Source organism: Alligator mississippiensis, chromosome 15, assembly GCF_030867095.1.
Source record: "Alligator mississippiensis isolate rAllMis1 chromosome 15, rAllMis1, whole genome shotgun sequence".
Classification (NCBI taxonomy): domain Eukaryota; kingdom Metazoa; phylum Chordata; order Crocodylia; family Alligatoridae; genus Alligator; species Alligator mississippiensis.
The window spans coordinates 29,824,559-29,846,541 of NC_081838.1; the positions used below are offsets into that span (position 1 = coordinate 29,824,559).

Here is a 21,983-nt window from a genome sequence, read left to right on the forward strand (position 1 = left end):
CCAAGACCATGGCATGGAGATTCTCTCTCACTTCCCCACTTGCATCATCTCCTCCCTCTTTTCCTTGGTGTCTCCTAAAACTCTTCTGCTCAGAGAAGAAGAGGAAGCCTGATTTGGCTTCTGACTAATGCTGGAGGGACCTGGATGCTTGGGTTCCTCCCTGAGTCTGCTCCAGACACCAATAAGCAATCACCACGGGTAATGGGAATTCCCTGCGTTTTCCCTAAAACTGAAAAAGGGGAAGTGACTCCTTGGCTGCTGAGACTTGGATGGTGTTGGGGGATTGGCCCAACTGGGTTGTAATGGGAGCACGGATGACCCTACCCAGCCAACTGGGAGGCTGAGGGGTGTGGCTATCTGGACTCATCCCAGCTGGCCAATGATTTAGGGCTGATAAGAGGCAAGGACTGTGAGTCATTGGGATCCAGGCATCCCCATCCCCATAACTATGGATTCCCTGCACCTTCCTTATTGTCTTAGCCACTTGGTTGCATGAACAGACATCCATCAGAAACTCACTGTTATTGACTGCTTTCATTCCATCAACAGTTAACAAGACTTAATGGATCCCAAACCCATCTCAAGGAAAAAGGAAACAAGGCTTCCAAAGAGGCTTCTCCACAAAGTTCCTTTGCCTGGTAGAATACACCTCTGATGGGGCTGATCCCAGGATGGGTCATTACATGAGAAACCATTGGCCAGTAAAGCCCATGAAATATGCAAGCAAATGCACCACGAGTAGCTAATTTTGAGGGACAGTTGCAGGTCATATGTCAGGAAATATGGAAATCACTTCACCTAATACAGAACATGGGGGTCTCATCAAACTAGTGAACAAAACATTGGAATAACAACAAAGGGGCATATGTAGAGGCTGGAAGTAGCTTGAAAGGGCTGGGGCTGGAAGAAACATCCAATAGTAGTAAGAAATTCCATCAGCATTCAGATGGAGCCCATTGGTCAACTGAAAAGGTTCAACACCAAAGTTTCTTCCTGGAAAAGCAAGGATGAGACCTAGGACAATTCCTACCAGGCCACTGTTACTATCTCCATGGAGATGAAGCTGCAGGAGAAGGTCTATTGGTTGACAACTTCTCTTCCTACTCCAGAGATAGTGGGAATGGGAGAGGCCTGGAGGAGGAGTCTATAAGGCCTGGGAGTCTGACTTCATGGTGGACTGAGTCTGGACAGCCACTATGGGGGCATCCTCAGTGAAGGCCTTCTCAAAGGCCAAGAACAGTGAGTGTCGTAGCTTCTCTTTGAAGTCATGAGCCATGAAAACGTAGAGGATGGGGTTGAGGCAGCTGTTGACGAAGGCCAGGCTGGAAACCAATGGCATGCCGATGTGGACGGCTGTCCTAAACTTAGGCAGGTCATCCATCTCAAGGAAGGAGAAGACATGTAAGGGGAACCAGCAGAGGAAGAAGACCACGATCACCACAGCAATGATCTTGAAGGGCTTGCTGGAGAGTGCCAGTTGGCTGGTGAGGAGCTTGACCACGATGACCCCGTAGCAGATGACAATGATGTAGAAGGGGATGATGAAGCTAAAGATGAAGCGGCTGATGACTGTGGCTCGGCTGTTGGAGGTGCTCACCCACTTCCACTCCTCCTCCGTGGCCTCCTCACCAGTTGTGCCAAACTCCTTATAGCAGTAGGTGACATTCTTGGAGTCATCGTAATCTATCTCCCGGAAGTACCAGTAGGGAATGCAAAGGATCAAGGACAGGATCCAGATGCCCAAGGCCACAAGTGAGGCTAGGCGGGGCTGACGATGGTTCTGTGTCCACACAGGAGACACCACGCAGACACAACGGTCCAGGCTGATGACCGTGAGGAAGAAGACACTGGCATAAAGGTTGAGGGAAGCCAATCCCCCGTTGAGTTTGCAGAGGGCTCTCCCAAATGGCCAGTGGAAGTTCATAGCTATGCTGGTGATGTTCAAGGGGAGGAAGAAGGTGAAGATAAAATCCGCGATGGCCAAGTTGAGGAACCACACAGTGTTGACTGTTCGCTTCATGTGGAAGCCTGTGACCCAAATCACCAGCCCATTTCCCGTCACACCCAGCAGGAAGGCAATGCTGTAGATGATCATGCTGAAGATATGAATGCCCCTCGTAAGCTTGTCATGGTTGCCAGTGCCTGGGGAGCTTGTAGGGCTTGAGGTCTCCATGCCGGTGGGAGCTGTCCCTGGCTCTGTCCTCACCTGAAGAAGACGGATTGTTCACCACATGTCTCCAGGCCCCAAGGGGGCATCATAGAAATTTGGGGATAGTAGGTCCCTCAGGGGGGCCCAGCCCCCTGCTCCAGGAAGGCACAGCCCCCTAGTCCAGCCCCCTGCTCCAGGAAGGCACAGTACCTTCTGAAGCAAACCAGACAGCAGGGTGGCCAGCCTAAGGATCCATTTCTCACTCAGTGATCATACCCATTGCCAAGCCATGAACACCACTGTTGGCCTTGCCCTTGGTCAAGCTGGGGGCTGAGGCCTCCACCCAGGTCCTGCCCCTGCCAGGCCAGGAAGGCACACGTTCAAATCCCCTCCAGGGATCCATGTTCTCCACTCCAAAGGCAAGTGAAGGCCTCCCAGGTCCATGGGGGTCCAACCCATCAAGGTGTCAGACTGAGCAGAGGGGCAAGACCCTCTAGCCAGGAGCCTCCAGGTTTTCTATGTCCATTGGCTATGGGAAAACAGGACACCTGGGTTCTCAGCCCTTTGTACTGAGCTTGAGAGATGGTTGCTTGATCCTTCCATGCCTGCGGGTCACAATATCTTCAGCCCCATCCTCCATACCTCAGCAAGTAACTTGAGTATGGGACATCTGAGATCTGCATCCAGGTGCAGGCCCAGGTGAAGGGGGAGGGTTGGGTGCCAGGACACTTGGGTTCTCCCCTTGCTCGGGGTGGGGTGTGAGAACTGGCAGTTAGAAAGCAGCTGTGGTGTGAAGGGGGAGAGGCAGAGGAGGGGAAGTAGGGGCCAGCTCAGCCCAACCAGCCAGCAGTTCCTCTTTTGCGAAGGAGGCAACGTGAATAGCTTTACCTTTTCAGCCACGGCCCCATGAGAATAGGACCCAGGTGTCTGTGCTGCCTCACTCTAGGGAGCACTCACCAAGCCCTATTCACTTCCCAGAGCTGAGGGCATCCAGGATCCTAGCCCCACTCTGCTTTGCCCAAACAGGTGCCACTCCCCTGCCCAATCTCAGAGAGAACCCAGGTGTCCGAGCACCGTGCTCTACCTCACCAGACCTCTGCCCTCCCAGAGCTGGTATAGGACCCAGGGGTTCCTATCCCACCAGTCTCATGCCCTATAAGGCCTGCCCCCCATACCTTCTCCCCCCTCTGAGCTGTCATAGGACCCAGGTCTCTGGCACCTTTAGCCCATGGAGTCCCTATTCCCTGACCTGATGTAGGAGAGAACCCAGGTGTCCTGGATCCCTGCTCTCTCCCCCCAGTCCCCACACCCCTCCCAGAGCTGGAGACAACCCAGGCTTCCAGGCTCCCAGGCTCCCCTTGCTCACACTCCGCAGCCCGCCCCCCACAAGGGAAAACCCAGGTGTCCAGGCTCCCAGCCCCACTTCCTCTAAACCCCCAGCCCTCACTCCCCTCCCAGAGTGGGGAGAGAACCCCGGTGTCCAGAGCCCCCTTGCCCTCAGCCATTACCTACTAGGTGCCCCTGGTCCTCTCTGCTCGCACTGGGCTCTGAGTTCCTGGGAGGCTGAAGATTGGCCAACACAGGAAGTACAGTTTTATTTTTCCACTCCACAGCCCCTTGAGACAGGAAACAGGAGTGAAGTAACCCAAGAGGCACACAGCTGGGGATTGTAACCCAGCAGGCAGGGGCAGGGGCTGGGAGCCCGACACCTGGTTTCTGCCCCAATTCCATCCCCACACACCCTGCCCATCCATCTATGACCATGGATGGATGCACGGATGAATGGATGGGTGGATGGATGGATATCTCCCTTGTGCTTCTTCTATCCATCCATTCATGCATCCATACTTACACCCTCTATCCATCCATCTAACCATCTGTCTGTATATACGCTGATATCTACACATTCCTCCATCCCACACCCTTTCTACTCATCTATCCCCATGTACCTTTCTATCCCTTCACCCCTTCCCATACATTCCCTCCATCCACTCATCCCAACATACACCAACATCTATCCATCCTTCCACCTCAAACCCTCTGTAACTGTGAGCGTGATACTACTCGCGCTCTCACCTGAATAGTGGGTACCCAGTAGCCAGTGGCCCCGCTCAGCTCCCTGGGTAGCTGCTGCAGGGTCCCCAAGCGGAGAGCCTCCCCTTACAATTAAACAACCTTGCAGACTGTTATAAAACTATTTACAGGATTCAACTATTTACAAGGTAACATATAACCAATACAATAGAACAAATGTTACACCGCATGACCTGGTGATGGTGGCTTGAGGGTTAATGCTTCTTGGATAGACTTTACACTAGACAAAGGTATGCAAATTACCCATGATAAATAAGGAACCAATATATAAATACATTGATGCTCCAAGTAATAAACCATCAATAACTTATTTACACAGTCTATAACTCGTACAGTGAGTGCTGAGGACCCCATGTGCACTGCTCCTGGTGGGGCGACTCAGGGACTAGGACTGTCTGTGTCCCTGCACAGGATCTGAAGGTGGTCCCTGGTGCTGGTGATCCTCGCACAAGCTCCGGGAGTGTTGGTGCAGCAGGCGGTGGCTCCTCCCCAGCAGTCCCTGCAAGGGAGCTGATTCCTGCCCAGACCCCGGTCCTGGCTCAGCAGGGAGCAGTGTCTGGGTTGCAGGTTGTAACAGTTTCCCCTGCCCAGCACAGCCTCACAGCACCCAGGAAATGCAGCCCCTTCCCAGTGCCTTCCCACTCACAGGGGAAAAAACCTGGGCAGTCTCCAGCCTCTTGCCCTGGCCCTGCATCCCTCTCCCCTGCTGCACTCACCCAGCCACACAGGGGCTTGCAGGAGGGTTTTCCCAGGCTTGGAGTCTCCTCACAGGCAGCTCCTCTCTTGTCCTGCCCCGGTGCGGCTCCGAGGAGAAGGGAGGGAGAACAGGACACAGTGCAGCGCTCTTCTCCAATGCTTCTTGCTGCTACTTCTGCAGGACTCTGCCAGGAGCTCTCGGAGGGATGGCCGTGGGGAGATCCTTTCCCTGGTCTCCAGCCTGTCTCTCACCGCCCCTCTCTCCTTCGTTCTCTTCCCGGGAAAACTGCTCCCCTCTTTTAACCAAGCCTCTCAGCCAATCCCAGGCCAGGGCTCTTCTTGGCCTGTTGCTACTGTCTCTCATTCTAACCCTGCTGGGGTTACATCACCCTTCCCACTTCCAAGAGAGTTACCTTCAAAGCGGCTTCAGTCGCCACCAGGGCAAACGGTATCCCTACTGGGGCAAACTCTGTCTCTTCGTGCTCTGTCTCTTTGGTGTCCCTCTGCAGGGCAGCCCTTCCTATTCCTTCAGGTGGGTCCATTTTTAATGCTGCTGCCCCTCTACCTATCCATCCCTATATAGTTTCTCCATCTATCTATCCCCATATACACCCACATACCTTTCTATCTCTGCATTCCTTCCCACTCATACCCTCCATCCATCCATGCCCCCATACCCCATCCATCTCTCCATCCATCTACCCATCCTCACATACACGTATATCAATCTACCCATCCACTTGCACATCCTCTCTATCTATAACCTCATCCCTAAATACCACATTTAGCCATATACAGCCAAGTACCTGTCTATCTACCCATCCCTTTCCACATTTCCTCCATCCATCTACCCACCATCCATCCCCAGATACTCCCCTCCATCCATCCACCAACCCCACACTTCATCCATCCCCATATACACCCACCTACCCATCTATCCTCAGACTTTCCATCCATCCATCCATCCATCCATCCATCCATCCATCCATCCATCCATCCATCCAACCTTGACCCACCCACAGTCCATTCATCCACCAATACTCCATCCTAGTTTCATCTGCTCCCACTGCAAAAGTCTCCCAAACCCCACCCAGAAGCTGACACTTGCTCACCTACACCATAGAGCTGCCGGAAACGTGAGGAAGACAAGGATGCAAAAGGACCTTCTGGCCTCTGGCCTAAGCTACCCCAAGCTGGGTGGACCTGAGTGGTGCATAGGGACCAGGGACTTTTATAACCCTGAGGGTAGTGGGAGGGGGAAAGGGGAGAGGTTGGAGGTGGCCTAGTTTCCTGTCATGAACCAAGTTGGGGAGGGGAGAGGAGAGGAGGTCCTTATTGGTGGGGAGATGCTTCTGGGGCAGGAAGTGGGCAGGGAGTGGCAAGAACTCTGGAGCGCAGAGGAAACCACCTTGCTAACCACATGCACTGTGGCTTTGCTTAGGGGGCAAAAGAAACAGGCATCCAGGCTCTCAGCTCATGGCCAAGCCCTGTTGCTCTTTGGTGGCCACAGACAAGAGCACCACGCACGTGAGCCCCTGTGGAGCCTGAGCATGCCATGACCTGGTCTGAGTGTGTGGGGAAATCACCCGTGACGGGGAGATCCCTTCCAGCTCCACTGTCCCCATGATCCTGTGGGTCCCTGGTAGATCTCTTCTGGCCCCTGTCACCGTGATCCTCGTAGATCCCTGTGATACCCCCTCCAGCCTCATGGTCATCATGATCCTGGGAGATCCCTGGTGCGTTTCTTCCAACTCCTCTGTCCCCATGATCCTGGTAGATCCCTGTGATATCCCTTTCAGCCTGTCAGTTCTCATGATCCCCGTAGATTCCTAGGATATGGGATATACCTTCCACCCTCATTGTCTCCATGATCCTGTGGATCCCTGTGATATTCCTTCCAGCCCAGCAGTCCCCACGATGCTGGGAGATCCCTGCTGGACCCCTTCAAGCGCCACTGTTCCCACAATCCTGGGAGATCCCTTCAAACACCATGATCCTAATAAATCTCCAGTGGGTCCTTTCCAGCCCTGCTGTCCCAGTGCTCCTGGGATCCAGCTGCTTTGGATGCTGCCTTCAGCACCATGGACACAGCCACTGGACAAGGCCAGGGCAGATGGACAGGGGCTGGAGGTCCTCGAGCAGGGCCGGGGACGTTGGGGCAGCACTTATGACCTACCAGCTGCCAGCACAGGGAGAGAACCCAGGATTCCCGGCTCCCAGGAGCCCTGCATCCCCCCTGCCCCAGTCCCCAGTCCCTCCTACAACTGGAGAGAACCCAGGAGCCCGGGCTCCCGGACCCCTCCCTACCAAACCGCCAGGGCCCATTTCCCTCCTAAGGCTGGGATAGAGGCCGGGTGTCTGGGCTCCTCGCCCCCCATCTCTTTCCCTTTCCCAATCAGGGAGAGATGGGAGGGGGGGGGCGCAGAACAGTGGAGACCGGGTGCCCGGTAGGGGGAATCCGTCCACCCCGAGGTGCCCAAGCAGTATTCCCCGGGGCAGCCACTAGGGGACAGCAGAAGGCCACGCTTAAGACAAGCTGCTGCCTTTCACAGCTACTGGCCTGGAAAAGAGCCCAGGGGTCCGAGGCAGGGAGGAGGGCGGTATGGACCCAGGCAATCTGAAAGGCTGGGGGAGGAAGGGAGGGACGCAGGCATCCTGGGTGGGGGGAGGAAGGGGAAGGAAGCAGGCATCCTGCCTCCCAGCCTCACCGCACTTCCTAGCCTAGAGCTGGAGGCAGAACCCAGGGGTCCTGGCTCCCAACCTCGCCTCCAACCCCTCTCCCCATGAACCCAGAAATTCCCACTCCACTCAGGAGAACCCAAGGGTCCTGGGAGATTTCCCCCCAGCCCCCACTTCCCAGAAGTGACACCAACCCAGTAGTCCCGAGTCTCAAGCCCCTTCCTCTGATCCACTAGATCCCATCTCTCTCCCAAACCTGGGAGAGAACCAAGGTGTCTGGGCTCCCAGGCCCCCCTGCTGCAACCCCCACACCCCACACTGAACTCCCAGAGCTGGAGAGATGCCAGGTGTCTGGGTCTGAGCTTTCCAATCCTAGCTCCATAAACACCAATACCATTTCTCCATATCTCTGGGAGGGGACTGGGAGCTGGGACCTGGGGCTGCTGGCAGGCCAGATACCTGGGCTTTCCCCACAGTCCAGGGGGAAAGTGTGGGGCTTGGGGTATTAAAACATGGGTGCCTGAAGCCTAGACATTTGGGTTTAATCCCAGCTCTGGGAGAGAAGTGAGGCATGTGGGGCTGGAGGAGGGGGCTAAGATGCCCAAGTTTTCTCCCCAGCTACAGGAGAGGAGAAGGCACTGGTGGATTACAGTATGGGAAGTTGGGATCCCAGACACCTGGGTTCTCTATCCAGCTCTTGGGGAGGAGTGTGGATGGGGAGGAGCGGGGGTTGGAGAAAGGGGATTTGGGAGCTCGGATGCCTGGGTTCTGTGGAGGGGGAGTGGGGTCTTGGGGGCCAGGATCCTGGGTGGATATAGGGTTTTGATGCTTCTTCAAGCCCCTTTTACCATATGTAAAAACACAATGCATCTTTTCCTCCAATTAAAGAGCATTTCAAACTCTACTGAGATTTCCAGAGCCTGGCCCTGCCTCAGTCCAGTTTTGTTTAAAAAAAACCAACCACAGACCTTGCTGGAATGGGCACAACTTCACTAGCTTCGTATATGAAAGGCTTAAAAAAACCTCCAATGACTACCTGGGCCAAAATAGTCCAGAGAAATCATTTTGTTTACCCAAAAGTTAGTTTAATTAAATGTCTGTCACTTAGTCAGAAATCAGGAAAACAAAGCCTCGCCTTCTTGACAATGCCTCCAATATGTCACTGTCCATCATCACCATGCCTGCATCAGATAGGTCCACCCCTGCATCAAGGTATTTAGGTACAAGTAAAAACAGGTATGAAGGGCTACGGAATAGAAGAGAGACATTACTGGAAGTGGCCAACAGAGAGCAACAGGGCAGAAGAATGAAGAGCATGATTAGTGGAACATCAAGATTATTCAAAGGGTGGGGGTGGCATTAACACCTACAGAATAAAAATATTAGCAGGGATTGGGTAAGCTATAATAAAACGGGAAATCAGTAGACCCCCCTCAGTCTAAAAAACAAGTTCTTGTTGTCTTTTACTTGGGTTGCCATCCTCAGCTCCATGGTAGCTTTGGCCCGTCTAACTGCCTCCCTACAAGCGCGAGCAGAGGAGGTATATTCGTCTTTGGTGATCTCTCCCTGTTTCCACTTTTTATGTGCTCCCCTTTTGTCCCTTAGGCTGCCCTGGATTTCTCTGGTCAGCCAGGGAAGCCTCCTGGCCCCTTTCCCTCTTTTGCCTCGCTCGGGGATCGTCTTGCTTTGTGCCCGAAGGATCGTTTCCTTTAGGCACAGCCACCCTTCTTGGGCTCCCATCCCATCAAAACTCCTACTCTGCAGTGCTTCCTTGACTAATCGCCTGAGTGCAATGAGATCAGCTTTCCTAAAGTCTAGCACTTTCACCCTACTAGTTACCTTACCCACTCGACGTCTTATGGTTTATTCAATTATTAGGTGATCACTGTCCCCCAGATGGCTACCGATCTGGAGGTCCCCTACCATGTCATTCCCCGTTGCCAATACCAGGTCCAGTATGGCATTCCCCCTAGTGGGACCATGCACCTCCTGTGTCAGGTGGAGGTCCTGTACACAGGTTAGAAACCTGCGTGAGCGATGGGACTTTGCTGTCTGCGTCTCCCAGAAGATGTCCGGGTAGTTTAGGTCCCCCATGACTACCGCCTCTTTAGCTTTTATGGTCTCCGAGAGTTGCCTCAGGAATCCCGAATCTCTTTCTTCCCCTTGATGTGGGGGTCTGTAGCAGACCCCTACCACCAAATCCCTTTCTCTCTGCCCCCCACGTAGCCTAACCCACAATCCTTCTACTTCCTCATCCTCGGATTCTGTCTTGATGAGTGTTGATGTATATTGCTCACTGACATAGAGCGCAACCCCTCCCCCTTTCTTCCCCACCCTGTCCTTTCTGTACAATCTATAGCCCTCAATATGTACCGCCCAGTCATGGGATGAATCCCACCAGGTTTCCGGTAGCCCCACTAAGTCATAGATGTTTTGTGCAAGCAGGAGCACTAGTTCACCCACTCGCCGTGGGTGGCCCAGCTTGAGCACTGCCACCCCTGCCTCTATCTCCACACCCACACATCCAGCCATACCCACAGCCTTCCACCCCTCCCTTGTCTCCATCCACCCACACACCCTTTCGCCTTTCAATCCACCCTTCTTCCTTTAATCCCATTCCATCATTCCAGCCTTCCATTCATGCATTCCCCTTCTCACTGCTCCCATCCATCCATCTCACCTCAGCTGAGCACCACTAGTTAGTTTGGAGACCAACTGGCTTGGGGGACGGAGTGGGCAGGAGATTCTGTCAGCAACAATCTACTGCATGTGGTGCCAGGAAGGGTGGGCAGAAAGGAAGGGTTTTGTGGACTAAAGGAAGGGATGGGGGTGATGCTGCTAAAAGCTGATGAGTGGGTCTGTTAGGGTAATGAAATGGATTTTAGATGTTGGGGCTAGGATATGAAATCTGGGGGTGCTAAATGTAAAGCTGAATGAAGGTTTTTTTCCTGTGTCTCAGCAAAAAGCTGCTGGTCACAAGGCTGGATGCTATATGAAAAGTAACTAACTTTGTAAATGTTTAAGGAAGTGATTTTCTAAACAAGGTAGTGTTAGAGTCCATTATGTAAGAAGAACAAGATGCAACCCACCAGCTAGTATCAGGAGATAAGACAGAAGCCAAACCTTGGAGATGGTGCTGAAATCAGGAAAGAACAAGAAAGAACCAGCAAGTGACTGAGAGTGCCCGAGTTCATGGTCTTACATGTGCGCTTTTAGTAGAGGCGCATGTAAATGAAGGAAATGCATAAGCAATTCCATGTTAATGAAGTAAAGAGAGGTGGAGCTTGAGATGGGAGGAAAAATGGGTGGACCAGAGGTGGAACAAGGCAGGGTAAATGTAAATATGTATAAACCAAAGTGCATAAATATTGCAAAGAACTGTTGTTCAGGGCGGCTCCACGTATTCTATCAGTGAGGGAGCTGGCCCGAAGCTGTGTCCATTCTGAATATATTTCAAAGATTTCATAGACATTTGGGCTGGAAGGGACCCCGGAGGATCACCGAGTCCAGCCCCCTGCCCCAGGGGCAGGAAGTCTGCAGGGATCATAGGATCCCAGCAAACTAAACATCCAAAAGTGTTTTGAAGGCGTTCAAAGTGGGTGCTTGAACCACCTCTGGCGGCAGTCTATTCCAGACCTTGGGGGCTTGGACAGTAAAGGAGTTCTTCTTTATGTACAGCCTGAAACAGTCGCAGAAGAGTTTGTGACCGTTCGACCTTGTCATCCCTTGGGGCGCTCCAGTGAACAGATGTTTCCCCAGATCCTGCTGAGCACCCCTAATAAACTTATTCGCAGCCACCAGATCACCCCTGAGCCTGTGCTTTTCCAGGCTGAAGAGTCCCATAGCTCTCAGCCTGCCATCATAAAGTCTGTTATCCGGACCTCTGATCATATGCGTGGTTCTTCTCTGCACTCTGTCAAACTTCTCCACATCCTTTTTGAATTGTGGAGCCCAAAACTGGACGCAGTACTCCAGCTGAAGCCTCACCAAGGCTGGGTACAAGGGGAGATTGACGTCCTGGGATTTGCTTGAGAAGCATCGATGGATGCAAGCCCGCGTTTTCCTCGCCTTACAAGCTGCAGCATCACATTTAGGGCTCATGTTCATCTTGTGGTCAATCATGACCCCCAAGTCCCTTTCATGCATAGTGCTAACCAGCGTAGCACTGCCGAGCCTAGAAAAATGCTGCAGGTTTTTCCTTCCAAGGTGAAGAACCTTGCATTTTTCGGTGTTAAACACCGTCAGGTTCTCATCCGCCCATTTCCTGAGCCTTTCAAGATCTGGCTGGATCACCCTCCTGTCCTCAGGTGTGGATGCTTTACCCCAGAGTTTGGTGTCATTGGCGAACTTGACCAGCCCACTTCTGACACCATGGTCTACCTTATTAATGAAGATGTTAAAAAGTAAGGGCCCCAGGACAGAGCCCTGAGGGACCCCACTGGTTACTGGGCACCACGACGATTGACTTCCATCAACCACCACCCTCTGGTTCCTGCCATGGAGCTAATTCCCCAGCCAGCGGATCGTGGTGAGGTTGAGGCCGCAGTTAGCCAGGTTTGCCAAGAGGTGATCATGGGATACCGGACTGAAGGCTTTTTAAAAGTCAAGATATACAACATCAATCTCTTCCCCCTTGTCCAGGTGACAGGTCAACTGGTCACCTGGTCATAAATGGAAATGAGATTGGTCAAGCAAGACCTACCCACAACAAACCCATGCTGGGTATCCCTCAGGATATTGCTGTCAGCTAGCCTGTATAGGATGGCCTCTTTGATAATCTTTTACAAGACCTTGCCCAGGATAAAGGACAGTTTGGTGTGTCTGTAGCTTGCTGGATCGACTTTCCACCCTTTTTTGAAGATAGGCACCACATTGGCCTTCTTCCGATTGTTGGGCACTTCACCAGAGCACCAAGAGTGCTCAAAGATCCGTGCCAGGGGTTGAGCTATGATTCCTGCCAGCTCTTTGAGTACCCTTGGGTGTAAATGGTCAGGACCGGCTGACTTGAAGGTATCCATCCTCTCAAGGTGTTCCTTTACAAGGTCAGCTTTGATGGATGGTAAGTAATCTCCCTCACTCGGGCCTCCCTGTCTCGCAGTGGGCAGGGTTGTCCCATGGGACTGGTGAAAAACTGATGCACAGTACCCATTTAGTACCCAAAAAGCTGTTGCGAGCAATGTGTGCTGTGTTTGCTCCCTGCTCTGCTCTGGCTAATGAGCAACAGGATCCATGGGCAATTGGACCATTGTCTTTCTAGTTGTTGGGTGCTGCATGGAGTCGGGGTCTAACAGGGTCCATTAGATTCATGGAGAAGAACAAGTCAGCTGACACCTGGAGATGACTCCATCATGAATCCCTCACCTCTGCTGAGACCACAGTTGGTACAATCCATTTTTGACCTCTGAGGATCTGTCCTTGTCCAAACCCCCTCACAACAACCATCTAAAACATGAAAAAAATCACCCAGAGACTGGGCTGAGTAGCCAGGTATCAGATCACCTGTAGCACAACTTCACTGATCCCTGGAAGCAACAGGGCTGATGAGACAAGGGTCTCCCCATATTACACCTCCCTCCACCCTTCCACTCCAAGTTGCCTTCTTGCAGATGTGGGCACCTTTCAGTAGGAGAAGAGTTTCCACCATGCTTTGAAAGGGACAATTGATGAAGCCAGGCTGAAAGAACTAGGGTCACTGAATGTGGAGAAGAGAAGAGAAGACTGAGGTGGGGATTGGATTGCGGTCTTCCAATCCCTGAAAGGCAATGACAGAGAGGATGGAGATGGGCTTTTCTCTATGACCATAGGGGACAGGACTTGGAGCAACAGGGCTTCAAGCTGCAGCAGGGGAAACTGAGGCAGGAGATGGGAAGGAACTCCCTGAAGTGGACCAGATTACCTAGAGATGTGGTGGAATCTGCATCCTTAGAGATCTTGATGAGCAGGTTGGATGGACACATGGCTGGGATTGTTGAGTTAGGGGTGATCCTGCTGTGAGCAAGGGGCTGGACTAGATGTAACCTCATAAGGTTCCTTGTAGCTCAAATTCCCCATGATCCTATGGTCTGTTACATTGCTGAGACCCATGTGACTGAGCAACATATGGCCAAGACCATGGCATGGAGATTCTCTCTCACTTCCCCACTTGCATCATCTCCTCCCTCTTTTCCTTGGTGTCTCCTAAAACTCTTCTGCTCAGAGAAGAAGAGGAAGCCTGATTTGGCTTCTGACTAATGCTGGAGGGACCTGGATGCTTGGGTTCCTCCCTGAGTCTGCTCCAGACACCAATAAGCAATCACCACGGGTAATGGGAATTCCCTGCGTTTTCCCTAAAACTGAAAAAGGGGAAGTGACTCCTTGGCTGCTGAGACTTGGATGGTGTTGGGGGATTGGCCCAACTGGGTTGTAATGGGAGCACGGATGACCCTACCCAGCCAACTGGGAGGCTGAGGGGTGTGGCTATCTGGACTCATCCCAGCTGGCCAATGATTTAGGGCTGATAAGAGGCAAGGACTGTGAGTCATTGGGATCCAGGCATCCCCATCCCCATAACTATGGATTCCCTGCACCTTCCTTATTGTCTTAGCCACTTGGTTGCATGAACAGACATCCATCAGAAACTCACTGTTATTGACTGCTTTCATTCCATCAACAGTTAACAAGACTTAATGGATCCCAAACCCATCTCAAGGAAAAAGGAAACAAGGCTTCCAAAGAGGCTTCTCCACAAAGTTCCTTTGCCTGGTAGAATACACCTCTGATGGGGCTGATCCCAGGATGGGTCATTACATGAGAAACCATTGGCCAGTAAAGCCCATGAAATATGCAAGCAAATGCACCACGAGTAGCTAATTTTGAGGGACAGTTGCAGGTCATATGTCAGGAAATATGGAAATCACTTCACCTAATACAGAACATGGGGGTCTCATCAAACTAGTGAACAAAACATTGGAATAACATCAAAGGGGCATATGTAGAGGCTGGAAGTAGCTTGAAAGGGCTGGGGCTGGAAGAAACATCCAATAGTAGTAAGAAATTCCATCAGCATTCAGATGGAGCCCATTGGTCAACTGAAAAGGTTCAACACCAAAGTTTCTTCCTGGAAAAGCAAGGATGAGACCTAGGACAATTCCTACCAGGCCACTGTTACTATCTCCATGGAGATGAAGCTGCAGGAGAAGGTCTATTGGTTGACAACTTCTCTTCCTACTCCAGAGATAGTGGGAATGGGAGAGGCCTGGAGGAGGAGTCTATAAGGCCTGGGAGTCTGACTTCATGGTGGACTGAGTCTGGACAGCCACTATGGGGGCATCCTCAGTGAAGGCCTTCTCAAAGGCCAAGAACAGTGAGTGTCGTAGCTTCTCTTTGAAGTCATGAGCCATGAAAACGTAGAGGATGGGGTTGAGGCAGCTGTTGACGAAGGCCAGGCTGGAAACCAATGGCATGCCGATGTGGACGGCTGTCCTAAACTTAGGCAGGTCATCCATCTCAAGGAAGGAGAAGACATGTAAGGGGAACCAGCAGAGGAAGAAGACCACGATCACCACAGCAATGATCTTGAAGGGCTTGCTGGAGAGTGCCAGTTGGCTGGTGAGGAGCTTGACCACGATGACCCCGTAGCAGATGACAATGATGTAGAAGGGGATGATGAAGCTAAAGATGAAGCGGCTGATGACTGTGGCTCGGCTGTTGGAGGTGCTCACCCACTTCCACTCCTCCTCCGTGGCCTCCTCACCAGTTGTGCCAAACTCCTTATAGCAGTAGGTGACATTCTTGGAGTCATCGTAATCTATCTCCCGGAAGTACCAGTAGGGAATGCAAAGGATCAAGGACAGGATCCAGATGCCCAAGGCCACAAGTGAGGCTAGGCGGGGCTGACGATGGTTCTGTGTCCACACAGGAGACACCACGCAGACACAACGGTCCAGGCTGATGACCGTGAGGAAGAAGACACTGGCATAAAGGTTGAGGGAAGCCAATCCCCCGTTGAGTTTGCAGAGGGCTCTCCCAAATGGCCAGTGGAAGTTCATAGCTATGCTGGTGATGTTCAAGGGGAGGAAGAAGGTGAAGATAAAATCCGCGATGGCCAAGTTGAGGAACCACACAGTGTTGACTGTTCGCTTCATGTGGAAGCCTGTGACCCAAATCACCAGCCCATTTCCCGTCACACCCAGCAGGAAGGCAATGCTGTAGATGATCATGCTGAAGATATGAATGCCCCTCGTAAGCTTGTCATGGTTGCCAGTGCCTGGGGAGCTTGTAGGGCTTGAGGTCTCCATGCCGGTGGGAGCTGTCCCTGGCTCTGTCCTCACCTGAAGAAGACGGATTGTTCACCACATGTCTCCAGGCCCCAAGGGGGCATCATAGAAATTTGGGGATAGTAGGTCCCTCAGGGGGGCCCAGCCCCCTGCTCCAGGAAGGCACAGCCCCCTAGTCCAGCCCCCTGCTCCAGGAAGGCACAGTACCTTCTGAAGCAAACCAGACAGCAGGGTGGCCAGCCTAAGGATCCATTTCTCACTCAGTGATCATACCCATTGCCAAGCCATGAACACCACTGTTGGCCTTGCCCTTGGTCAAGCTGGGGGCTGAGGCCTCCACCCAGGTCCTGCCCCTGCCAGGCCAGGAAGGCACACGTTCAAATCCCCTCCAGGGATCCATGTTCTCCACTCCAAAGGCAAGTGAAGGCCTCCCAGGTCCATGGGGGTCCAACCCATCAAGGTGTCAGACTGAGCAGAGGGGCAAGACCCTCTAGCCAGGAGCCTCCAGGTTTTCTATGTCCATTGGCTATGGGAAAACAGGACACCTGGGTTCTCAGCCCTTTGTACTGAGCTTGAGAGATGGTTGCTTGATCCTTCCATGCCTGCGGGTCACAATATCTTCAGCCCCATCCTCCATACCTCAGCAAGTAACTTGAGTATGGGACATCTGAGATCTGCATCCAGGTGCAGGCCCAGGTGAAGGGGGAGGGTTGGGTGCCAGGACACTTGGGTTCTCCCCTTGCTCGGGGTGGGGTGTGAGAACTGGCAGTTAGAAAGCAGCTGTGGTGTGAAGGGGGAGAGGCAGAGGAGGGGAAGTAGGGGCCAGCTCAGCCCAACCAGCCAGCAGTTCCTCTTTTGCGAAGGAGGCAACGTGAATAGCTTTACCTTTTCAGCCACGGCCCCATGAGAATAGGACCCAGGTGTCTGTGCTGCCTCACTCTAGGGAGCACTCACCAAGCCCTATTCACTTCCCAGAGCTGAGGGCATCCAGGATCCTAGCCCCACTCTGCTTTGCCCAAACAGGTGCCACTCCCCTGCCCAATCTCAGAGAGAACCCAGGTGTCCGAGCACCGTGCTCTACCTCACCAGACCTCTGCCCTCCCAGAGCTGGTATAGGACCCAGGGGTTCCTATCCCACCAGTCTCATGCCCTATAAGGCCTGCCCCCCATACCTTCTCCCCCCTCTGAGCTGTCATAGGACCCAGGTCTCTGGCACCTTTAGCCCATGGAGTCCCTATTCCCTGACCTGATGTAGGAGAGAACCCAGGTGTCCTGGATCCCTGCTCTCTCCCCCCAGTCCCCACACCCCTCCCAGAGCTGGAGACAACCCAGGCTTCCAGGCTCCCAGGCTCCCCTTGCTCACACTCCGCAGCCCGCCCCCCACAAGGGAAAACCCAGGTGTCCAGGCTCCCAGCCCCACTTCCTCTAAACCCCCAGCCCTCACTCCCCTCCCAGAGTGGGGAGAGAACCCCGGTGTCCAGAGCCCCCTTGCCCTCAGCCATTACCTACTAGGTGCCCCTGGTCCTCTCTGCTCGCACTGGGCTCTGAGTTCCTGGGAGGCTGAAGATTGGCCAACACAGGAAGTACAGTTTTATTTTTCCACTCCACAGCCCCTTGAGACAGGAAACAGGAGTGAAGTAACCCAAGAGGCACACAGCTGGGGATTGTAACCCAGCAGGCAGGGGCAGGGGCTGGGAGCCCGACACCTGGTTTCTGCCCCAATTCCATCCCCACACACCCTGCCCATCCATCTATGACCATGGATGGATGCACGGATGAATGGATGGGTGGATGGATGGATATCTCCCTTGTGCTTCTTCTATCCATCCATTCATGCATCCATACTTACACCCTCTATCCATCCATCTAACCATCTGTCTGTATATACGCTGATATCTACACATTCCTCCATCCCACACCCTTTCTACTCATCTATCCCCATGTACCTTTCTATCCCTTCACCCCTTCCCATACATTCCCTCCATCCACTCATCCCAACATACACCAACATCTATCCATCCTTCCACCTCAAACCCTCTGTAACTGTGAGCGTGATACTACTCGCGCTCTCACCTGAATAGTGGGTACCCAGTAGCCAGTGGCCCCGCTCAGCTCCCTGGGTAGCTGCTGCAGGGTCCCCAAGCGGAGAGCCTCCCCTTACAATTAAACAACCTTGCAGACTGTTATAAAACTATTTACAGGATTCAACTATTTACAAGGTAACATATAACCAATACAATAGAACAAATGTTACACCGCATGACCTGGTGATGGTGGCTTGAGGGTTAATGCTTCTTGGATAGACTTTACACTAGACAAAGGTATGCAAATTACCCATGATAAATAAGGAACCAATATATAAATACATTGATGCTCCAAGTAATAAACCATCAATAACTTATTTACACAGTCTATAACTCGTACAGTGAGTGCTGAGGACCCCATGTGCACTGCTCCTGGTGGGGCGACTCAGGGACTAGGACTGTCTGTGTCCCTGCACAGGATCTGAAGGTGGTCCCTGGTGCTGGTGATCCTCGCACAAGCTCCGGGAGTGTTGGTGCAGCAGGCGGTGGCTCCTCCCCAGCAGTCCCTGCAAGGGAGCTGATTCCTGCCCAGACCCCGGTCCTGGCTCAGCAGGGAGCAGTGTCTGGGTTGCAGGTTGTAACAGTTTCCCCTGCCCAGCACAGCCTCACAGCACCCAGGAAATGCAGCCCCTTCCCAGTGCCTTCCCACTCACAGGGGAAAAAACCTGGGCAGTCTCCAGCCTCTTGCCCTGGCCCTGCATCCCTCTCCCCTGCTGCACTCACCCAGCCACACAGGGGCTTGCAGGAGGGTTTTCCCAGGCTTGGAGTCTCCTCACAGGCAGCTCCTCTCTTGTCCTGCCCCGGTGCGGCTCCGAGGAGAAGGGAGGGAGAACAGGACACAGTGCAGCGCTCTTCTCCAATGCTTCTTGCTGCTACTTCTGCAGGACTCTGCCAGGAGCTCTCGGAGGGATGGCCGTGGGGAGATCCTTTCCCTGGTCTCCAGCCTGTCTCTCACCGCCCCTCTCTCCTTCGTTCTCTTCCCGGGAAAACTGCTCCCCTCTTTTAACCAAGCCTCTCAGCCAATCCCAGGCCAGGGCTCTTCTTGGCCTGTTGCTACTGTCTCTCATTCTAACCCTGCTGGGGTTACATCACCCTTCCCACTTCCAAGAGAGTTACCTTCAAAGCGGCTTCAGTCGCCACCAGGGCAAACGGTATCCCTACTGGGGCAAACTCTGTCTCTTCGTGCTCTGTCTCTTTGGTGTCCCTCTGCAGGGCAGCCCTTCCTATTCCTTCAGGTGGGTCCATTTTTAATGCTGCTGCCCCTCTACCTATCCATCCCTATATAGTTTCTCCATCTATCTATCCCCATATACACCCACATACCTTTCTATCTCTGCATTCCTTCCCACTCATACCCTCCATCCATCCATGCCCCCATACCCCATCCATCTCTCCATCCATCTACCCATCCTCATATACACGTATATCAATCTACCCATCCATTTGCACATCCTCTCTATCTATAACCTCATCCCTAAATACCACATTTAGCCATATACAGCCAAGTACCTGTCTATCTACCCATCCCTTTCCACATTTCCTCCATCCATCTACCCACCATCCATCCCCAGATACTCCCCTCCATCCATCCACCAACCCCACACTTCATCCATCCCCATATACACCCACCTACCCATCTATCCTCAGACTTTCCATCCATCCATCCATCCATCCATCCATCCATCCATCCATCCATCCATCCAACCTTGACCCACCCACAGTCCATTCATCCACCAATACTCCATCCTAGTTTCATCTGCTCCCACTGCAAAAGTCTCCCAAACCCCACCCAGAAGCTGACACTTGCTCACCTACACCATAGAGCTGCCGGAAACGTGAGGAAGACAAGGATGCAAAAGGACCTTCTGGCCTCTGGCCTAAGCTACCCCAAGCTGGGTGGACCTGAGTGGTGCATAGGGACCAGGGACTTTTATAACCCTGAGGGTAGTGGGAGGGGGAAAGGGGAGAGGTTGGAGGTGGCCTAGTTTCCTGTCATGAACCAAGTTGGGGAGGGGAGAGGAGAGGAGGTCCTTATTGGTGGGGAGATGCTTCTGGGGCAGGAAGTGGGCAGGGAGTGGCAAGAACTCTGGAGCGCAGAGGAAACCACCTTGCTAACCACATGCACTGTGGCTTTGCTTAGGGGGCAAAAGAAACAGGCATCCAGGCTCTCAGCTCATGGCCAAGCCCTGTTGCTCTTTGGTGGCCACAGACAAGAGCACCACGCACGTGAGCCCCTGTGGAGCCTGGGCATGCCATGACCTGGTCTGAGTGTGTGGGGAAATCACCCGTGACGGGGAGATCCCTTCCAGCTCCACTGTCCCCATGATCCTGTGGGTCCCTGGTAGATCTCTTCTGGCCCCTGTCACCGTGATCCTCGTAGATCCCTGTGATACCCCCTCCAGCCTCATGGTCATCATGATCCTGGGAGATCCCTGGTGCGTTTCTTCCAACTCCTCTGTCCCCATGATCCTGGTAGATCCCTGTGATATCCCTTTCAGCCTGTCAGTTCTCATGATCCCCGTAGATTCCTAGGATATGGGATATACCTTCCACCCTCATTGTCTCCATGATCCTGTGGATCCCTGTGATATTCCTTCCAGCCCAGCAGTCCCCACGATGCTGGGAGATCCCTGCTGGACCCCTTCAAGCGCCACTGTTCCCACAATCCTGGGAGATCCCTTCAAACACCATGATCCTAATAAATCTCCAGTGGGTCCTTTCCAGCCCTGCTGTCCCAGTGCTCCTGGGATCCAGCTGCTTTGGATGCTGCCTTCAGCACCATGGACACAGCCACTGGACAAGGCCAGGGCAGATGGACAGGGGCTGGAGGTCCTCGAGCAGGGCCGGGGACGTTGGGGCAGCACTTATGACCTACCAGCTGCCAGCACAGGGAGAGAACCCAGGATTCCCGGCTCCCAGGAGCCCTGCATCCCCCCTGCCCCAGTCCCCAGTCCCTCCTACAACTGGAGAGAACCCAGGAGCCCGGGCTCCCGGACCCCTCCCTACCAAACCGCCAGGGCCCATTTCCCTCCTAAGGCTGGGATAGAGGCCGGGTGTCTGGGCTCCTCGCCCCCCATCTCTTTCCCTTTCCCAATCAGGGAGAGATGGGAGGGGGGGGGCGCAGAACAGTGGAGACCGGGTGCCCGGTAGGGGGAATCCGTCCACCCCGAGGTGCCCAAGCAGTATTCCCCGGGGCAGCCACTAGGGGACAGCAGAAGGCCACGCTTAAGACAAGCTGCTGCCTTTCACAGCTACTGGCCTGGAAAAGAGCCCAGGGGTCCGAGGCAGGGAGGAGGGCGGTATGGACCCAGGCAATCTGAAAGGCTGGGGGAGGAAGGGAGGGACGCAGGCATCCTGGGTGGGGGGAGGAAGGGGAAGGAAGCAGGCATCCTGCCTCCCAGCCTCACCGCACTTCCTAGCCTAGAGCTGGAGGCAGAACCCAGGGGTCCTGGCTCCCAACCTCGCCTCCAACCCCTCTCCCCATGAACCCAGAAATTCCCACTCCACTCAGGAGAACCCAAGGGTCCTGGGAGATTTCCCCCCAGCCCCCACTTCCCAGAAGTGACACCAACCCAGTAGTCCCGAGTCTCAAGCCCCTTCCTCTGATCCACTAGATCCCATCTCTCTCCCAAACCTGGGAGAGAACCAAGGTGTCTGGGCTCCCAGGCCCCCCTGCTGCAACCCCCACACCCCACACTGAACTCCCAGAGCTGGAGAGATGCCAGGTGTCTGGGTCTGAGCTTTCCAATCCTAGCTCCATAAACACCAATACCATTTCTCCATATCTCTGGGAGGGGACTGGGAGCTGGGACCTGGGGCTGCTGGCAGGCCAGATACCTGGGCTTTCCCCACAGTCCAGGGGGAAAGTGTGGGGCTTGGGGTATTAAAACATGGGTGCCTGAAGCCTAGACATTTGGGTTTAATCCCAGCTCTGGGAGAGAAGTGAGGCATGTGGGGCTGGAGGAGGGGGCTAAGATGCCCAAGTTTTCTCCCCAGCTACAGGAGAGGAGAAGGCACTGGTGGATT

The 21,983-nt window shown here is 53.5% G+C and overlaps 2 protein-coding genes across 6 annotated transcripts; both read right to left on the reverse strand.

Moving 5' to 3' along the window:
• Window positions 1–519: 519 nt before the first annotated feature.
• On the reverse strand, window positions 520–5,842 carry LOC132245501 (chemerin-like receptor 1). Of its 3 annotated transcripts, none has more exons than XM_059717935.1 (2): window positions 4,960–5,842; window positions 520–2,206 (listed from the first exon to the last, which is right to left on the reverse strand). In XM_059717935.1, the coding sequence occupies exon 2, from the start codon at window positions 2,171–2,173 to the stop codon at window positions 1,145–1,147; it is 1,029 nt and encodes a 342-aa protein (XP_059573918.1). In that variant the 5' UTR covers window positions 2,174–2,206; window positions 4,960–5,842; the 3' UTR covers window positions 520–1,144. The 3 variants fall into 3 exon arrangements, with proteins under 3 accessions (XP_059573918.1, XP_059573917.1, XP_059573916.1); XM_059717934.1 differs by lacking the exon at window positions 4,960–5,842 and adding an exon at window positions 3,658–3,784; XM_059717933.1 differs by lacking the exon at window positions 4,960–5,842 and adding an exon at window positions 3,662–3,728.
• An 8,398-nt stretch (window positions 5,843–14,240) lies between these two features.
• Window positions 14,241–19,577, reverse strand: LOC132245500 (chemerin-like receptor 1). 3 transcript variants are annotated; one of them, XM_059717932.1, is made up of 2 exons: window positions 18,681–19,577; window positions 14,241–15,927 (listed from the first exon to the last, which is right to left on the reverse strand). In XM_059717932.1, the coding sequence occupies exon 2, from the start codon at window positions 15,892–15,894 to the stop codon at window positions 14,866–14,868; it is 1,029 nt and encodes a 342-aa protein (XP_059573915.1). In that variant the 5' UTR covers window positions 15,895–15,927; window positions 18,681–19,577; the 3' UTR covers window positions 14,241–14,865. The 3 variants fall into 3 exon arrangements, with proteins under 3 accessions (XP_059573915.1, XP_059573914.1, XP_059573913.1); XM_059717931.1 differs by lacking the exon at window positions 18,681–19,577 and adding an exon at window positions 17,379–17,505; XM_059717930.1 differs by lacking the exon at window positions 18,681–19,577 and adding an exon at window positions 17,383–17,449.
• Between the last annotated feature and the right edge of the window lie 2,406 nt (window positions 19,578–21,983).

Excerpts from the sequence above, each read along its gene's own strand:
- LOC132245500 (XM_059717932.1), bottom strand. The coding sequence starts at position 15,894 with ATGGAGACCTCAAGCCCTACAAGCTCCCCAGGCACTGGCAACCATGAC.
- LOC132245501 (XM_059717935.1), bottom strand. The coding sequence starts at position 2,173 with ATGGAGACCTCAAGCCCTACAAGCTCCCCAGGCACTGGCAACCATGAC.